Genomic DNA, 17,290 nt, shown 5'->3' on the forward strand with positions numbered 1-17,290 from the left:
TGACTGGAAATGCACACATTTTAATTACAGAAAAAGACATGAAGTTTTTGAAACTAAGGAGAGGAGGTAGAGTTTTTAATAGGAAAGTGACTGCACTGGGCTACAACAAAATGGCGGCCTCCAGCAAGAAGAAGCAGGAGCAATGCTGGAGGCAATTTACAGCACACACTTATTTTGGTAGCATAATTATTCATGTGGAGTGTACACTCACCAGCCACTTTATTAGGTTCGATTGCTTGGTAACACAAATTCCTAATCAGCCAATCACATGGCAGCAACTCAATGCATTTAGGCCTCTGGACGTGGTGAAGACAACATGCTGAAGTTCAAACTGAGCATCAGAATGGGGAATTAAGGGGATTGAAGTGACTTTGAACGTGGCATGGTTGTTGGTGCCAGACGGGCTTGTCTGAATATTTAAAAAACTGCTTCTCTACTGGGATTTTCCCGCACAACTATCTCTAGGGTTTACAGAGACTGGTCCAAAAAAGAGAAAATATCCAGTGAGTGGCAGTTGTGTGGAGGAAAATGCCTTGTACCTGGTGTCAGGGGAGGATGGGCAGACTGGTTGGAGATGATAGGCAACAGTAACTCAAATAACCACTTGTTACATCCAAGGTATGCAGAATACCATCTCTGAATGCACAACATGTCCAACCTTGAAGCAGATGGGCTACAGCAGCAGAAGACCACACCGGGTGCCACTCCTGTCAGCTAAGAACAGGAAACGGAGGCTACAATTTGCACAGGCTCACCAAAATTGGACAATAGAAGATTGCCTGGTTTGATGAGTCTGGATTTTAGCTGCAACATTCAGATGGTAGGGTCAGAATTTGGCGAAAACATGGATCCATCCTGCCTTGTATGCACGGTTCATGGATGTGCAGCCGACAAATCTGCAGCAACTGAGTGATGCTATCATGTCAATATGGAGCAAAATCTCTGGGGAACGTTTACAACACCTTGTTGAATCTATGCCATGAAGAATGAAGGCAAAAGGGGGTCCAACCCGGGACTACAAGGTGGACCTAATAAAGTGTCCGGTGAGTGTATGTTGTTGTGATAAAGTGATGAAGCTCTAATAGTATCACAGTGCAGCGTGGTCATTTATCATCAATTACACAAACCTCCGTGTCATAAATAAAGATATGTGCTAGTAAAATGACAGGTGCAGTGCCTTCCAAAATCAAATGAAAAAATTGTGAAAAAAGCCAAAAAATTAAACAATAGTGAGTCCTTTAACCCCCCGCCCTCCAAAGTATCCCCCCCCCCTCCTGACCAGGCCATTTGTTGCGATACGGCGTTGCGTTACTTTGACAATTGCATGGTCATGGAACGCTGCACCCAAATTAAATTTACGTCCTTTTTTTCCCTACGAATAGCTTTCTTTCGGTGGTATTTGATTGCATGTGCGTTTTTTTTTAATTTTTTGCTCTATAAAAAAAAAACCTGACAATTTGTAGAAAAAAAAACCTGTATTTGTGACTTTTTGCTATTAAACATGTCCAGTAAAAAAAAATTAAAATATCAAATTTCGTCATAAATGTAGGACAAAATGTATTCTGCTCCGTGTCTTTGCTATAAAAATAATCCCAATACTTGTAAATTAATTGGTTTACGTAAATGTTATAGCGTTTACAAATGGCTGTATATATAAATGTATATGTATGTATTGGATTTTTTTTTTCACTAGTAATGGCAGTGATCAATAGCAGGACTGTGGTATTCTGACACTGGGGGGAACTGACATCCCCAGTGACACCAGTACAGTGATCAGTGCTAATAAAAAACACTCACACTGTACTAATGACACTGGGCAGGAAGGGGTTACCATCTGTGGCGATCAAAGGGTTAACTGTGTGTGTGCTTTACACTGTAAGCACACTGCTTTGTATGCAAAGCAGTGTGCAGCAGCTGACGGGAGAGATCTGTATTGTTTACATACAGGTCTCTTCCTCTTTCGGAAATCCTCGGCGATCACCGGGTGCCGGTGTGGAATTACCGGTCAGGACCTGGTGATTGACAGCCGAGGCCGCGAATGTCAGCATGGATAGGGCATGTGCGCAGCTCGCCCACACCCCCTACCCGGAACAGCAAAATTACATATATACATGATTTTGCGCACCCGTGCCACCCTGTAGCAGTAATTCTGCTATAGGACGGCGCAGAATTGATTAAATAAACACAATGTGTGTGGATTTACTAAAACTGGAGAATACTAATCTGGGGCAGCTGTGCATGGCAGCCTATCAGCTTCAAACCTCATCTTGTTCATTTAGGCTTTGGCAATAAAACCCGGAAGCTGATTGGTTTCTATGCCGAGCTGCACCAGGTTTTGCACCCTCCAGTTTTAGTAAATCAACCCCAATATGTTTGGCTCTGTAGAAGTGTCCTTATCCTTCCATCGATCAATAAATTGCACAGTTCTTAAATTCAAGCAGCGCCCTTATCACCACAACATGTGCACTGGTTTCGGGCGGAGTGTATTTTAAAACCTTTATGCTCCAAAGTATCGAGGACTAAGAAAAAATCCTCCCCATCCTGTCCTGGGTATATTATGATTCTCCTCTTGGGTCGGATTTGTCAATGTCTCAATCCCACTCTGTTCTATCATTCAGAATCCAAGCTCCAGTTCGAAGCCTCTTCCACTGGAATTGTTATAGGTTAACCTTCAGTCCTGGACGGAGCTTTTCTAGCTCTCTTAGTTCTCTCATTGTTTCTTCTGACACGGGGTTCCTGATCCTAGAAGAGAGGATATAAATAGTCATTAGAGCTCTTTATATTGCTCACACTATTTCCCAGCATCCTCCAGGACATCCCTTACACCAACCTGTCACCTTGTATGACGTTAAAGCAGGACTAAACAGCTGAATGCGTTGGCTTCCCTGCCCCTCTTCTGCGTCGCCATATTTAAAACTACGGCGCTTGCCGGTGTCTGCCAGGTATCTTGGACCTAGCAAAGATCACAGTGCCTATGCACATGCTTGGGAAGGGGTTCTGTGAGTGCACAATGCTGCCAGCTTCTTCCAGATTGCCACTATACCGCCCAGTGGTGTTTGTGCACAGATACCGCACAACAGTGGCTTAGTAACACACTGCCTCCTGGGATACCCACAGTGTAGCCAAGCCAGAAACACGGAAGTGCTGCTGTGCAGCACACAAATAAATAATTGAATTTAATGTGTATTTTTTAGAAAATATTGAGTTGATATACACTCACCGGCCACTTTATTAGGTACACCTGTTTAATTGCTTGGTAACACAAATTGCCAATCACATGGCAGCAACTCAATGCATTTAGGGATCTAGGCGTGGTGAAGACTACTCGTTGAAGTGCAAACCGAGCATCAGAATGGGGAAGAAAGGGGATTTAAGTGACTTTGCAAGTGGCATGGTTGTCAGTGCCAGACAGGCTGGTCTGAGTATTTCAGAAACTGCTGATCTCCTGGGATTTTCACGCACAACCATCTCTAGGGTTTACAGAGAATGGTAGAAAATATCCAATGAGGGGCAAATGTGTGAACGAAAATGCCTTGCTGATGTCAGAGGAGGATGGGCAGACTGGTTCGAGATGATAGAAAGGCAACAGTAACTCAAATAACCACTCGTTACAACCAAGGTATGCAGAATACCATCTCTGATCTCACAACGCGTCCAACCTTGAAGCAGATGGGCTACAGTAGCAGAAGACCACACCAGGTGCCACTCGTGTCAGCTAAGAACAGGAAACAGAGGCTACAATTCACACAGGATCACCAAAATTGGACAATAGAAGACTGGAAAAACGTTGCCTGGTCTGATGAGTCTGTATTTCAGCACCGACATTCAGATGGTAGGGTCAGAATTTGATGTATAGAACATGATACATGGCAGGATGGATCCATGCTTTCAACGGTTCGTGGATGTACAGCCGACAAATCTACAGCCACTGAGTGATGCTATCATGTCAATATGGAGCAAAATCTCTGAGGAATGTTTCCAACACCTTATTGAATCTATGCCCGAAATATGAAGGCAAAAGGGGGTCCAACCTGGCACTAGCAAGGTGGACCTAATAAAGTGGCCAGTGATTGTAAAACGTATCCAACAGCTATCGTGGAATGTACAAATCAGCAGCACAGATCCAGCCGTGTGAGATCATGATGTTACTCAGTGATGACATAAATGAAACGCATTCATTTGTCACCCCGATATCCCACAGATTGCCACTAACTTAGAGTCATTTCTCCATAGATGTTTAGATCTCTGAGAGCAGCTAATGTAAAGCTCATTCCAAAAATAAGTTATACAAATGTTGTACATTTTAGAATGACCATTTAGTTTTTAAAATTAGCAACTTGTAAGTAACATATTGTTCATTGTGCCTGTACAGGATCTTAGAGTTGTTCGCAGACCAGAATTTACATGTGTTGATATTTCTAAAGGAGCTTTAAATACAATGTGTTTCTGTGTCAATGCGAACATTCCATAATGGTAGAGAGTTTAGCCTGATCCCCATGACATCAAGCAAAATTTCAGTAATAGGGAACAAAAATACTTCTAAACAAGGGTGGACTGACCACACATGGGTCCCTTGGGCAACAGCAGATTATGGGTCCCCCTGTGTCCCCACACTCAAATGTAACAAAAAAATGACATTCTACACACAAGCACAACAAAGAAGCACCATCCATTGAAATCAATAGGGACTGCACCAAAAGTGCCCCAAGAAAGCACCCGGGGTATGTTTTTAGGAGCATTTTGGGGTCAAGTGCCAAAAAGATGCTGGTTGTTAAGGAGCAGGCACCTACCTGCATCCGTAAAAACAAGTGAATAGCTGAATGTTAAGGAGCCAGACCATGCCAGCTTCCTTAACAATCAGCAGACAGGTTCAAAAAAATTCACCCTATCTCCCGCTATTTGCTGCTAAGGTGGCATAGAAGTTGTGCAATCTTGCATCCCGCTCCTCCAGTCTAGCCACCCCTCCCCTCACAGATGCTGCTCCCGCCCACTGTCTCTCCATCTCCTCCTCTCTGGTGGTAACATAACTTGCTGACCACTGAGGGGAGGCCTTATCATTGCCTGGTTCTGGCTCCTTAACAACCATAGCTCCTGCTGGCCACTGAGGGGGAGGCCTTATCATTGCCAGGGTTCTGGCTCCTTAACAACCATAGCTCCTGCTGGCCACTGAGGGGGAGGCCTTATTATTGCCAGGTTCTGGCTCCTTAACAATCATAGCTCCAGCTGGCCACTGAGGGGGAGGCTTTATCATTGCCAGGTTCTGGCTCCTTAACAACCATAGCTCCGGCTGGCCACTGAGGGGCAGGCCTTATCATTGGCTGATTTCGGATCCTTAAAGCGGTAGTAAACCACATAACAAAAAAAACCCTGCAAGGTAAAGGCATAATGTGCTAGTGTGCATTGCACACTAGCACATTGTGAAGGACTTACCTTGAATTGAAGCCCTCCAGTGGAGCGCTTTCACAGCTCCCCGGGGCTTCCATCTTCACCTGGTCTTCCTTCCGGGTTCCCGAGCTCTGGCCGAGCCACGATGACGGGGCCATGGCAGAGTGCTCTGAAGGAACGGCATGGGTATGCCGTTCCTTCTGAACACGTGCCGAATATCAAAGAGGGCTACTATCGGTTCACTTTTAGGAGATATTAATTTTACCTACAGGTAAGTTTTATTATAAGCTTACCTGTGCGTAAAACTATTCAAGAAGAGTTTACTGCCACTTTACCAACCACCCGCCAGTGTCCTTAACAATCAACGAATAGCCGGTTATTAGGGGGCCGGCACCCAACAATGTCCTAAACAAACCAGCTATTCACGCAGATACGCTGTAATGCCACACATTTAAAATGCTCTGTGCAGGCAGGGAAGCCTCTCTCTGATGTCAGGTTCCAGTCAGCAGCGCTCCCGGTCCAGCGGCGGCAGCAGTTACAGCACGCAAGCGGCTCTGCATCCTGTGTTCATACAGCCATCCATTCACCTCATCCCTGGACTTTCCATGAAGGAGACATGCCTAGCATAGCTCCACAGCTCTGAGTGCATATTTATTGCTTTTAAATCTATCTTAAGAAACCCCACTTACTACATTAGGCTCCTGTGCGCCTCTTGCTGCACAATGGCCCTGGTCTCCTCTCTGCCAGGACCCTCTCATGGGGCCCCCTACTGGCCCCGGGCCCTCAGGCAGTGCCTGACTACCCAAATGGTCAGTCCACCCCTGATTCCAAATAAAAAAGAAAGGTAATATTATTACATCACATTTGTAACAAATGTTCTGTGAGCACTATGCTGCATTGCAGAATTACTCCACCACTTCTGACACCTTGTGGTGGTGAAGCTGGGGAGATGAGCAATTATTGGCACAGAGCCTTCCTTTGGTACTATGTGATATATCAAATAAATCATGCCATACATGAATGGAGACACTGATATCGTCATACACAGGATTATCTCAGTCTATGGAATGTAAAACTCTCCCAAAATATTGTCTCAGTCAGTCCTGTTATACTCACTGTAATTCCTCTATCTGGGTTGTTGTCAGAGCCGCCATCAGATCCCTGAAATGAGGACCCTCCAGATTGTTCCCAGCCAGGTTCAGTACCCTCAGTGTCGGGTTATTTCTTATTCCAGATGCCAGGTGGGGGCAGGAACTGTCTGTCAGGTGAGTATTATTCAAACTGTAGAAGAAGACAAGAATGCTATCAGAAGAAAATTAATTTCACCCCCAGGAATGAATGTAACTACAACCCCAATTCCAATTAAGTTGGGATGCTGTGTAAAAACTACATAAAAACAGAAGCAATGATCTGCAAATTTCATAAACCCGTATTTTATTCACAACAGTAAATAGAAAACATATCAAACATATAAACAGAGAAAATGATCATTTTAAGAAAAGAATATGGTCATTTTGAAATTGATGGCAGCGACATGTCTCAAAAAAGTTGGGACAGAGCAACAAAAATTGTAAAAAATAAGTAGTGATAAGGAAGAAAAGAGCTGGAAGAACATTTGACACCTAATTAGGTTAATTGGCAACAAGTTAGTAACATGACAGGGTATAAAAAGGGTATCTTAGAGAGTCAGAGTGTCTCAGAAGTAAAGGGCAGGAGTTCACCAATCTGTAAAAAGCTGCATCTACAAATTGTCAATTTCAGAATAATGTTCCTCAATGTTAGCATTGCAAACGCTTTAAATTTATCATCATCTACAGTGCATAATATCAAAAGATTCAGGAGGAATCTCTGTTTGCAAGGGACAAGGCTGCAACTGAAACACAATACTGGATGCCTGTAATCTTTGGGCCCTCAGATGGCACTGCATTATAAACAGGCATGATTCTGTGATGAACATCACTGCATGGGCTCAGGAATAATGCCGCTGTCTTCTCTGAGCAAAAGTACATGTAAAATGGTCAGTTGCAAAGTGAAAACTGTTCTGCGGTCAGACGAATGGAAATTTGACATTCTTTTTGGCTACCATGGGCGCCGCATCCTCCGGACCAAATAGCAGAGAGACCTTCTGTACTGCTGTTCTGCCTGAAGACCCAAAGCTGTTAACTACTGCAGTGCTGGAAGTTCAGGGACAAAAGGAGAACAGGCATCCCTACAGTGAATATTTCTCCAGGATCCAACTGCCTGCACAGTGTGGGACACACTTCATTACAGGTTAGTGACGTGATGACAGCTGTAGAAATTTTTTTAGCTAAACATCAGCTTTAATGAGCCAAGCCCTGCACAAATTTAATAGAAACAGGCTGTGGTTTTGCTATGAAATAAAATACTGCAGAAGGTACAACAGTGTAAATTTGGCAGGACAATTTTATCCAGAGATAATTGGCCTGTCTAACCGGAGTAAGCCTTTTATATAACCTCTGGGGATAGAGTATGCTCTGGTCTGCAGCGGCAGGAGTCCCAGGCGTCAAAACTCCCTCCTCACACTCTTCACCGGATTGACTTAATTATCGTGGAATAGGTCAAGGTATTATTTTGGTGTTTTGTCAGAAGCTTTGGCATTATGGGGTCTAGAGGTTGTTTGACTTTAAGAACCTGAGTCTGCAAGGCTTTACGTGCAATGTCTGTCTCCATTTTGCTCTTCAGTATGACCTAGTGGAGAAACTTTTCCAGGCCTGTGGTGAAAGAGGACAATTTCTATCCCTCTTCTGGATAGGTGTGTTCAAAGAGATCTCTCGAAAATCTTGCTTATAGGTGCAGCTTATCTTATCATTTGTTAGGCTCTGGCTGACATCTAAAACAGACTTTTGTAGACTTTTGATTTTCTGGATTTTTATGGTGTCTGCCTCCTCCCATTCTTACACAGTCAGTGCTGCTTGGTAGATTCAGGTGTCAAGGTTCTCTTCTCCTGATTGTACAGGGGTTTTCCCAGAGTAAATCCACAGCTTTTGATACCTATAGTTGACGGGTATAGACAAGTTCTTCACAAAACTTCCCACCTGTCTTCCTACGTCTATGGAGCAAAAGACGGGGAAATCCTAATGATGGAGCAGAGGCTGTAGTAACTATACGTGGAAATGGCATCATCTGGCTGGGACTCTTTGAGTGACTTTCTGGTGGGTTCGGGTGGATTACCCACACATCACCGCCACTTGTTATATGTAAGCTCTCAACCAAGAAGCAGGCCAGAATTTCCTTCCTCTACTCTAGCAATGTGTAGATATTTGCTTGGTCTATTTTTGTGTCTTGCATGAACACTCACTGATAGGAAGCTAGTGCGAAAAGACAATACAGCAATCCTGGACAAGCCCCCACTTCTAAAAATTGTGTTCTGTCTTCCACCTGAAATGACCCACCTAACTTGCCCAAAGCTCCCTGACACCCCTTGTGGAGTTTGACAGGCTTTAAAAAAAAAAGGCAAAAATCTTTCAAGGGATAAATCAAATGGTGAATTAACACAACACTTTTCAATGACAAAAATAGCAGGCACAGTGGAAAATACCAATAGTACAGGCACAATTTCTTAAAGTGCTAACCCTTACACTGGAATGTGATGGACAATACTGCAACACCCTTAACAGAAAAATGCAGTGACCCTTCATACCACGGTCAGATAGAGTAGCACAACGATACATGAGTGAGGACACCCGACAGGTCCCTTCCTGATGTCTATGGGTAAACCTCTCACACTAAAAGGAAATTTGCATTCAGGATCCCAATTCTAGTGAAAAATCCCTACCTGCTGCACTGCCAGTGAGGAAATAATTAACATTGGCATGCAATGGGGCCCAAAGTCCTGTGCTGGAGTTCTCCCATAAATCTCTGGTCCCAAAAGGGGCACAAAAAGTAACAAAACAATACATCAAACTAAAAACTAAATGAGGTGATACTATATATATATATATATATATATATATATATATATATACACACCATTTACAAAATTTGTTCACTAAACTGCTTTATTGTATTACATTTGCCACATAGGTGACGTTGAAATGTAACAGAATACAGTTGTCGAAACTGGAGATTTACTCCACCATCCTCTGCCATCTTGGGGTAATAAAACCAGAGAGATTATTATTTTTGTCATTAAGAGTCTTGTATGGGGCCACTCCAGTACTGTGTGATGCATCCCTAAAGCCTGGTACACTAAGATTTTTGTTTCGTTCAACTAAGGCTGAATGAAAAAACACTGAGGAGCTCAGGAGGGGCTCACTGTACTAACTATTAAATGTTAGTACAGAGATCTCCCTGCTGAGCTATTGTGTATTGACGGGGATGCCGATCAACTGATGGTTTTTCCAGCATGCCTGTCAGGATCCTGTCCACGGCGGAAGTTCTGGAAGATCTGGCATTTCCGCCAGAACCCTACATGGCCGCAGAAGCGCGCGTTGGCAAAGATCCATGCGCATTGGCGCATGGACGCGAGCCGGACCACGCATGTGGACTGGCGCATAGTTGTGCATGCATCAGGCTCAGTTTGGCGCCAGACGGCCTTTATAAGGAGGCTCGTCACTTCCTCAAGTTGCTGGATGATCTTACTTCCCTGTACCTTGTTCCTGTTTCTTGTGCTATTGTGATCTGTGATTTCCTGATACCGACTCGGCTTGCTCTTGGACCTGTCTGTTCTTTTTAACCCCTGATCTGACCTTGGCTTGGCTAACGGATATTCCCTCTTGCTCCTCTGTGTATGACCTCGGCTATCCCATCTGACTACGTCTGCTCTGATTCCCACCTGGTACCTGACCTTGGCATTGAACCGGCTATACAGTAATCCTCTGTTCCCCGGAAGGGCTTGCATACCTCGCAAAGGCGCCACCTGTCTGCAGACCTTATCTCAGTGCATCAGCTGTGCTCCTGGGTGGACCACCAACAAGCACTCCTACAGGCGACCTGTGCCACTTTGGGCATGACTCCCACTGTCCCACTCTCAGGGGAGTCTGGAACTTAAGCCCACTCTCCATTGGCCTCTCACACCAGGTACGTGACAATGCCCGTTCGACAGCAGTTGGACGTTTGGTCGGCTACTTGTGGACAGGCTGCCATACACATCAGCTGAACTGGCTGATATTTGGCCTGTGTGTATCAGGTTTAAATCCTGCTGCAGAAGGGTGGAGACACTCATATCACCTTAGGCAGAATTATCATAGTGTATAGAATGTAAAACTGTCCCAGAATATTTTCTGTCAGTCCTGTTATACTCACTGTAATTCCTCTATCCGGCTTGTTGTCAGAGCCGACATCAGATCCCTGAAATGAGGACCCTCCAGATTGTTCCAGGACAGGTCTAGTGTCCTCAGTGTCTGGTTATTTCTTATTCCAGATGCCAGGTGGGGGCAGGAACTGTCTGTCAGGTGATTATTATACAAACTGTAGAAGGAGAGAAGAATGTTACCAGAAGGAAATCAATTTCTCCCCCAGAAATTAACTATCCTCTACGTCAGCCTTCAACTTTTTCAATAGACAGGAACCCTTGGAAAAATGTTCATGTCTTAGGGGACCCTTGCAAAAGGATTACATCTCTAGCTTATGGCACATTTGCATGGTCAGTATGTTGTAAATATAATAATACATGAAAGAATAAAGAATGTGGTGTTTCTAGGATGTACTCCTGCTCTGTAAGAAACAATTAGTTTCAATAACTTTCATGAAATGGAGAAAATAATAATGGCCAGAAAACATCAACAGTGGAAATTCTAAGGCCCCTTACAGGGGCCTATCTACTGCGAGGCAAACAAGGATTTGCCTAGGGCGGCATCTTTCAGGGGGTTGACGCCGCGCAACAAATATACATGGGAGGGTGATATTAGTCTTGCCTAGGGCAATACAAAACCAAAATACACCACTGGCCCCTTACACCGGTAGTCAGCGAAAAAGCAGCTTCTCATATAGGTAGTCAGTGTAGTGGCCCCATACATTGGTGGCCAGTGGGAGAAGAATCCCTTATATGAACGGTCAGTGAGATTAGACTAGTCTTACATGGTTGACCAGTGGAAAATTTACCCCCCTCAAAAGCACCCATAAAAATATAATTGATATTAGTTCAGTTAGAAACTCTTCATTGATCCAGGAACCCCTTGAAACCTCTGGAGGAACCCCAGGGATTCAAGGAACACTTGTTGAGTAACCATGGTTAGTCTTGCTGAAAAAAGACAAAAGTCCATCCAGTTCAACCATTTAAAAAAAAGTTATAATCTTATACCCACAGTTGATCCAGACGGAGGCAAAAAAAAACCCAGCAAAGAATGATGCTCGGAGAAAAATTCCTTCCTGATCCCCCGAGAGGCAATCGGATATTCCCTGGATCAACTTTAGCTATGAATGTTAGTATCCAGTTATATTCTGTATCTAAGAAAGAAGGTCTTTGTGAACAGAGCTCATTTCTCTTTATTGTAATAATTTATGCTAAGTCACTTTATAAACTCCAGTAAATACTATACCATATCCAATCTTTATTGTAAAAGAAAAATGCAGAAATTAAAATGTAGTTTGTTTCCCTCTTAGTTCTAACCTGATATAGAGATTGCTTGTTCAAAATAAAATATTAATAAAGCAGGTTTGATACTTTAGAAGAGTGGAGTAATAAAATGTTGTTTTTCCCTGAAATTGAAAGGAACAAAGAATATTTTTGGATATTGGACTTCTAGAAAGTGTCTGCCATATTGGATGGATTCTATAGTGATGGGGTGGATCATGGGTGCAGTGCCTAGCCTCTCTCTGACCTTTTATCTCAGGGGTTTGCACTTTCTTCCCATTCCCTTGGAAACACACACAAGGGGGAATGTATTAAGACTGAAGCAGACAGAACAACCAGGAGCAACTGTGCATAACAAAAAGTCAGCTTCTAGATTTCGTTTTCAAAGCTTAGCTGAAAAAGTTGAAGCAAGAAGCTGATTGGTTGCTATGCACAGGGGCTTAATCTTGATTAACAGTCTCTGGACTGGCCCACGACATGTGCGCTGACTATCAGTAATAGTACACACTTACCACATACTACTGCGTGTAGTACCGCCATGCTAGCATGTCTTTTTATACCTGTAAATTTAAAAGTCCGAGTTTGACTTGAACACCCCTCGTAGATAGTGTAGCACTACCTCCTTAGGAGTTGCTGAAGATTTTGGGTTCCTCTATAGTCCTGCACAGCCAGGCAACACTCATTTCTCTCAGACACGCATCCAGGAGACAGTAAACTAAACAGTCCTTGAACTTGGTGTTTATTAGGGGAATTGAAACTTGGATAGGGATGAGGGGTGCATGGGATGCCCAATGAGCTGTGAAACTGTGAGCAACTTTTTGGAACTATGTACAAGTAGTAAAAAGGATTTTCTCTTCCTGGAGAGCTAGCAAGTCTCTCCTTGAGTACCTCCTCAGACCCCAGATGAAATCTCCTCTTCACCCAGCTGCCTGAGGAAATCCCTGGCTAAGGGGTCCCAGAATATGACACCTTGAATGAAGCATTCCTAGATGAGGGCTAGTCAGCTTTCCCACCCAAATGCCCTCTCCTATCTGACCCAGGGGGTGTGGGGTTACTAACGCTGGGCTGGCTCCTTCCCTGCTTCCCAGACTGTCCTCTCTCAGGGGAGATAAGGCTAAGAGATCCTCCCTTCAGGGGAGATAAGGCTAAGAGATCCTCCCTTCTAGCTCTTGTGCCTGTCAGTTGACCCCTCTCTTAGACCCCTTCCCAAGCTCTATCCTATGCTTTAGCTCACTTCTCCATCTTTTACCCGAACCCTCCTGCTACTAGGCCGGCTGTAAAGGTTGTCCTAGCCCCTTGCCAAGTCTGCTGTTGGGGATTGGCTAGGATCCCTCAAGAGTGCAGATTAGCCACTCCTTACATCCGCCCACTACTTCTAGAACTTTCTCCAACGTTCTACGCAGGCGGAAGTCACAGAGAGCTGATTCTGCAGATCCTCCCAGCTCTGGCCGAAATGTGACCCCTCTGACTATTACACCTGGGCTGCTATTCAGCTCTTAGCTGAAAATTAACAGTCCTAGCTCCCTCTAGCTACCTAGGAGGGTGCTACAATAGTTTAGACTGATACTTATGGCACTAAGCAAAATTTCAGTAACGGCACAAAAATATTTCAGATTAACAAAAGTTAGGCAATATGGTTTATACCATATATAATGTTTAGTCATTGCTTTATTACATCACATTAGTCACATAGAATTACACTTAAATAGGATACATCCATGATGTCACATCCAGTTCTGTGAGAAGTTTTAGCATTTACTCCTCCACTGCTGATATCTTGGGGTAGTAGAGCTGGAAAGATGATTAATTATTGCCACTAAGGGTGTTGTCTCAACCTTCCTCTTGTACTGTGTGATTTATATATATATATATAACTAAATCCTGCCATACATGGATAGAGACACAGATATATTCATACACAAAATTATTACACAGTATTTGCAATGCAAAACTCTCCCAGAATATGATTGTCTCAGTCAGTCCTGTTATACTCACTGTAATTCCTCTATCTGGCTTGTTGTCAGAGCTGCCATAAGATCACTGCAATGACCCTTCAGATAGTTCCAGGACAGACTCAGTGTCCTCAGTGTCGGGTTATTTCTTATTCCAGATGCCAGGTGGGGGCAGGAACTGTCTGTCAGGTGATTACTATCCAGACTGTATAAGAAGAGAAGAATGTTACCAGAAAAAAATTAATTTCTCCCCCAGGAATAAATGTAACTATTCTCTACATCAGTTGTCTCCAGACTTTCCAAGAAAAGGGCCAGTTTATTGTCCTTCAGCCTTTAGGATGGCCAGACTGTGGCCAATGGGAGGAGAAAATGCTCCAGCCTCAGTGCACCATGATTGGTTTTAATGGGAGGAATAGTGATCCATTGTTATGAATCAAATGAATAGTGCTCCATTGATGGTAAGAAGAATTATGCAACCAAATGCATGTGCTCCTGCGCTGGACTGTGGACTCCACAATATTTAGTATCTCCAAATGAGTGAGAGAGAAATGCAGGTCTTGCTGCCCTCTACGAACCAGGGAAATCCAAAGAGAACTGTATATAGGAAACAAAGAGAGGGTGTACAGGCCTAGTCATTACCGTAAAAAAATTGGATTTATTAATAAATGGCAAAATACTTACAAAGAAATATAAAATCAGATAGAAATGGGAAGCATGTGGCCACTGGCTCTGAGGAAGAGGTACAGCCTCGAAACGCATTAGCCACCAGCTATCCAGAGGCTCACAGTCACCCATCAGACCACTCTTTGTTTCCTATATACATGCCCCATTGATGGTGTCTGTAGAGGGAATGGTGTCCCATCATTCTTGACCCCTTTGATCCCTCTCCAAACATAGTGCTTATAGTTGTGACCATAAAGCTCTATTTTGGTCTTGTAACTCCAGATTACAGTGTGCCAAAAGCTTTGAGCCGTGTCAGTGTTGTTGGACATATTGTAACCGCACGTTTTTAGGGCATTGGCGCAGTAAAGGCTTCTTTTTGCTAACTTTACCATGCAGCTCATTTTTTTTCAAGTATCGTTGTATTGTGCTCCTTGAAACAACCACACCAGTCTTTCCAGAGCAGTCTGTATTTCTCCTGCGGTTACCTGTGAGTTTTGCTTTGTATCCTGTACAATTCTTCTGGCAGTTGTGGCTGCAATATTTCTTGGTCTGCCTGACCCTGGCTTGTTATCAAGAGATCCCCAAATTTTCCACTTCTTAATAAGTGATTGTACAGTGCTGACTGGCATATTCAAGGCTTTGGATATCTTTTTATATTTTTTTCCATGTTTATTAAGTTCCATTACCTTGTTATGCAGATCTTATGACAGTCTTTTTCTGCTCCCCATGTCTCAGTGCATCCATGCAAGAGCTACAAACTCATTGACTCACACAGACACTAATTGCAATTTAAAAAGCCACGGATGTGGGAAAATACCCTTTAATTGCCATTGTAACCTGTGTGTCTGTACCAAGGCCAAACATTCCAGGGGAGGGAAATTTTTGACCAGGGCCATTTTAGTGATTTCTGTTTTCATTATGATTTAAAAAGGAGATGAACAACAATGTGATAATAAATGGCTTCATAAGATCACTATACTTAAAGTGGAGTTGCAGTTTTAGTGTTTATTAAAAGTCAGTAGCTACAGTTTTTGTATCTGCTGACTTTTAATAAGCACACGCTTACCTGTCCCAGGGTCCAGTGATGTTCTCACCCGCACCATCCCTCCTTCCCTTCTCTCTGCCATGGTGTCTGCATCTCAACTGTGGGCACCAGGCTGTAACAGCTTGTGGCTTCACAGCCTGGTGCCCACTGCTCATGCACGAGTTGCGCTGTGCCTCCTAATTGATCCGGCAGTCTTTGGGGACCTGTGGAAGTTCCCAGGAGACTGCGTTAGAGAGGAGGGGGGCAAACTTCCGTCTCACTTCGCCACAACGAACTGAGGTGGAAGTGGGTATCTGTCAAAAACAGAGAGGTGGAGGGGGCAAACAAGCAAAGATTCTACTTTTGAGTGGAACTCCACTTTAAAATAGGAATGGGCTGTAATTCACTAAATATGTATATATAAAAAAAAGTCCATGTGTAAATTGCAAAAAAGTCACTTTATAAATTAGTGAGGAAAATATATAATCATAGTCATAATCCACCACCAGAAGAAATAAATAAACTCACCAGAGCTTATTGCTGATTAATTAAAACCAACAAAAGCGCTATTGCTCTGGGAGCGATGGTAATAAATGAATCCAGATATTCAAAGCAGTACTCTATAGAGGAATGGAATATCCAAGCTTGGGAGCAATACTCTGCAGCAGCAACATCAAACCAGCATCTAGGAACCTTTCCTTAAACATCTCCTCCATTCATGATCATGGAACCACACTCGGGAATAAAGAAAAGGAATGATGGTGCAGTGTGTTTAAGAACATCACATTTAATCAAAATTAGGTAAAAAAAACCTCACAAACAAGGTGTCAAGCCGACACCAGCATGATAAGCAGTCAGCAATAGCATTAGATTGCAAGTAGCGTGCACAGCCCGCTCACCGCGGATACCTCCGCTGCTACCAGGGTGTGTCCTGACGTCACGAACATCCAGGCTCTCCCCTACGCGTTTCGTCACAAATGACGTCCTCACAGAGCGGCGTGGATGTCGGACACCATGGTAACCATACATACACACATACACACACATATATATATATATATATATATATATATATATATATATATACACACACACACACACACCCTGCCCGCACTTTACAATGCAGGAGATCTTAATCAATCAGCGCAACATCTCACAGATTGCTGGGCTAATTGTTACAAATAGGTAACCATTCCAAACATGTCATTTACATAAACTGTATCAAATTTACAAAATAATATGTATCATTTTACTCAACATAATTTAGATACAAATTCAACAAAAGGAACAGATAATATTGAACAAGCGAAAAAAGGAGTGTTGAATATGTCCTTCCATTAACGGACCCATTACACATATAAAGGGGAACTCTAATTAAAAATTGTATTTAATATATATAAAATATAAACATATAACAAATACACATTTATATATATATATATCTTTTTATCTCCACTTGTACACAAATAGATAAAAATAAAAAAAATCCGGGAGTCTTTGCAATAAAAGAAGATATCCACACCCACATATACAAAAAACTTTTAAATAATATATATGAACATGAATAAAAAACTAATACCCATTCTACATCATTCCCTCATACCAAGTATAACCTTAACCAGTAGGCAATGATATATAAATTGCTAATCTAATTTAAAAATGAGTCCAAAAACAATTCAAATCACTATCTATATTTAAACCTTGCGGTTTCAATACCTCCATTTCATAAAT

The 17,290-nt window shown here is 42.9% G+C and overlaps 1 protein-coding gene across 1 annotated transcript; it reads right to left on the bottom strand.

The window, feature by feature from the left end:
- LOC149434340 (ribonuclease inhibitor-like) lies at positions 1-16,611 on the bottom strand. The gene is made up of 5 exons (XM_089663805.1): positions 16,088-16,611; positions 13,916-14,077; positions 10,651-10,815; positions 6,502-6,666; positions 1-2,742 (listed from the first exon to the last, which is right to left on the bottom strand). The coding sequence occupies exons 2-5, from the start codon at positions 13,951-13,953 to the stop codon at positions 2,658-2,660; spliced, it is 453 nt and encodes a 150-aa protein (XP_089519931.1). The 5' UTR covers positions 13,954-14,077; positions 16,088-16,611; the 3' UTR covers positions 1-2,657.
- Positions 16,612-17,290: the final 679 nt, after the last annotated feature.

The sequence above is a fragment of the Staurois parvus genome, unplaced genomic scaffold (genome assembly GCF_062004578.1).
Source record: "Staurois parvus isolate SC_StPar_1 unplaced genomic scaffold, SC_StPar_1.0 ptg001769l, whole genome shotgun sequence".
NCBI classification, from domain to species: domain Eukaryota; kingdom Metazoa; phylum Chordata; class Amphibia; order Anura; family Ranidae; genus Staurois; species Staurois parvus.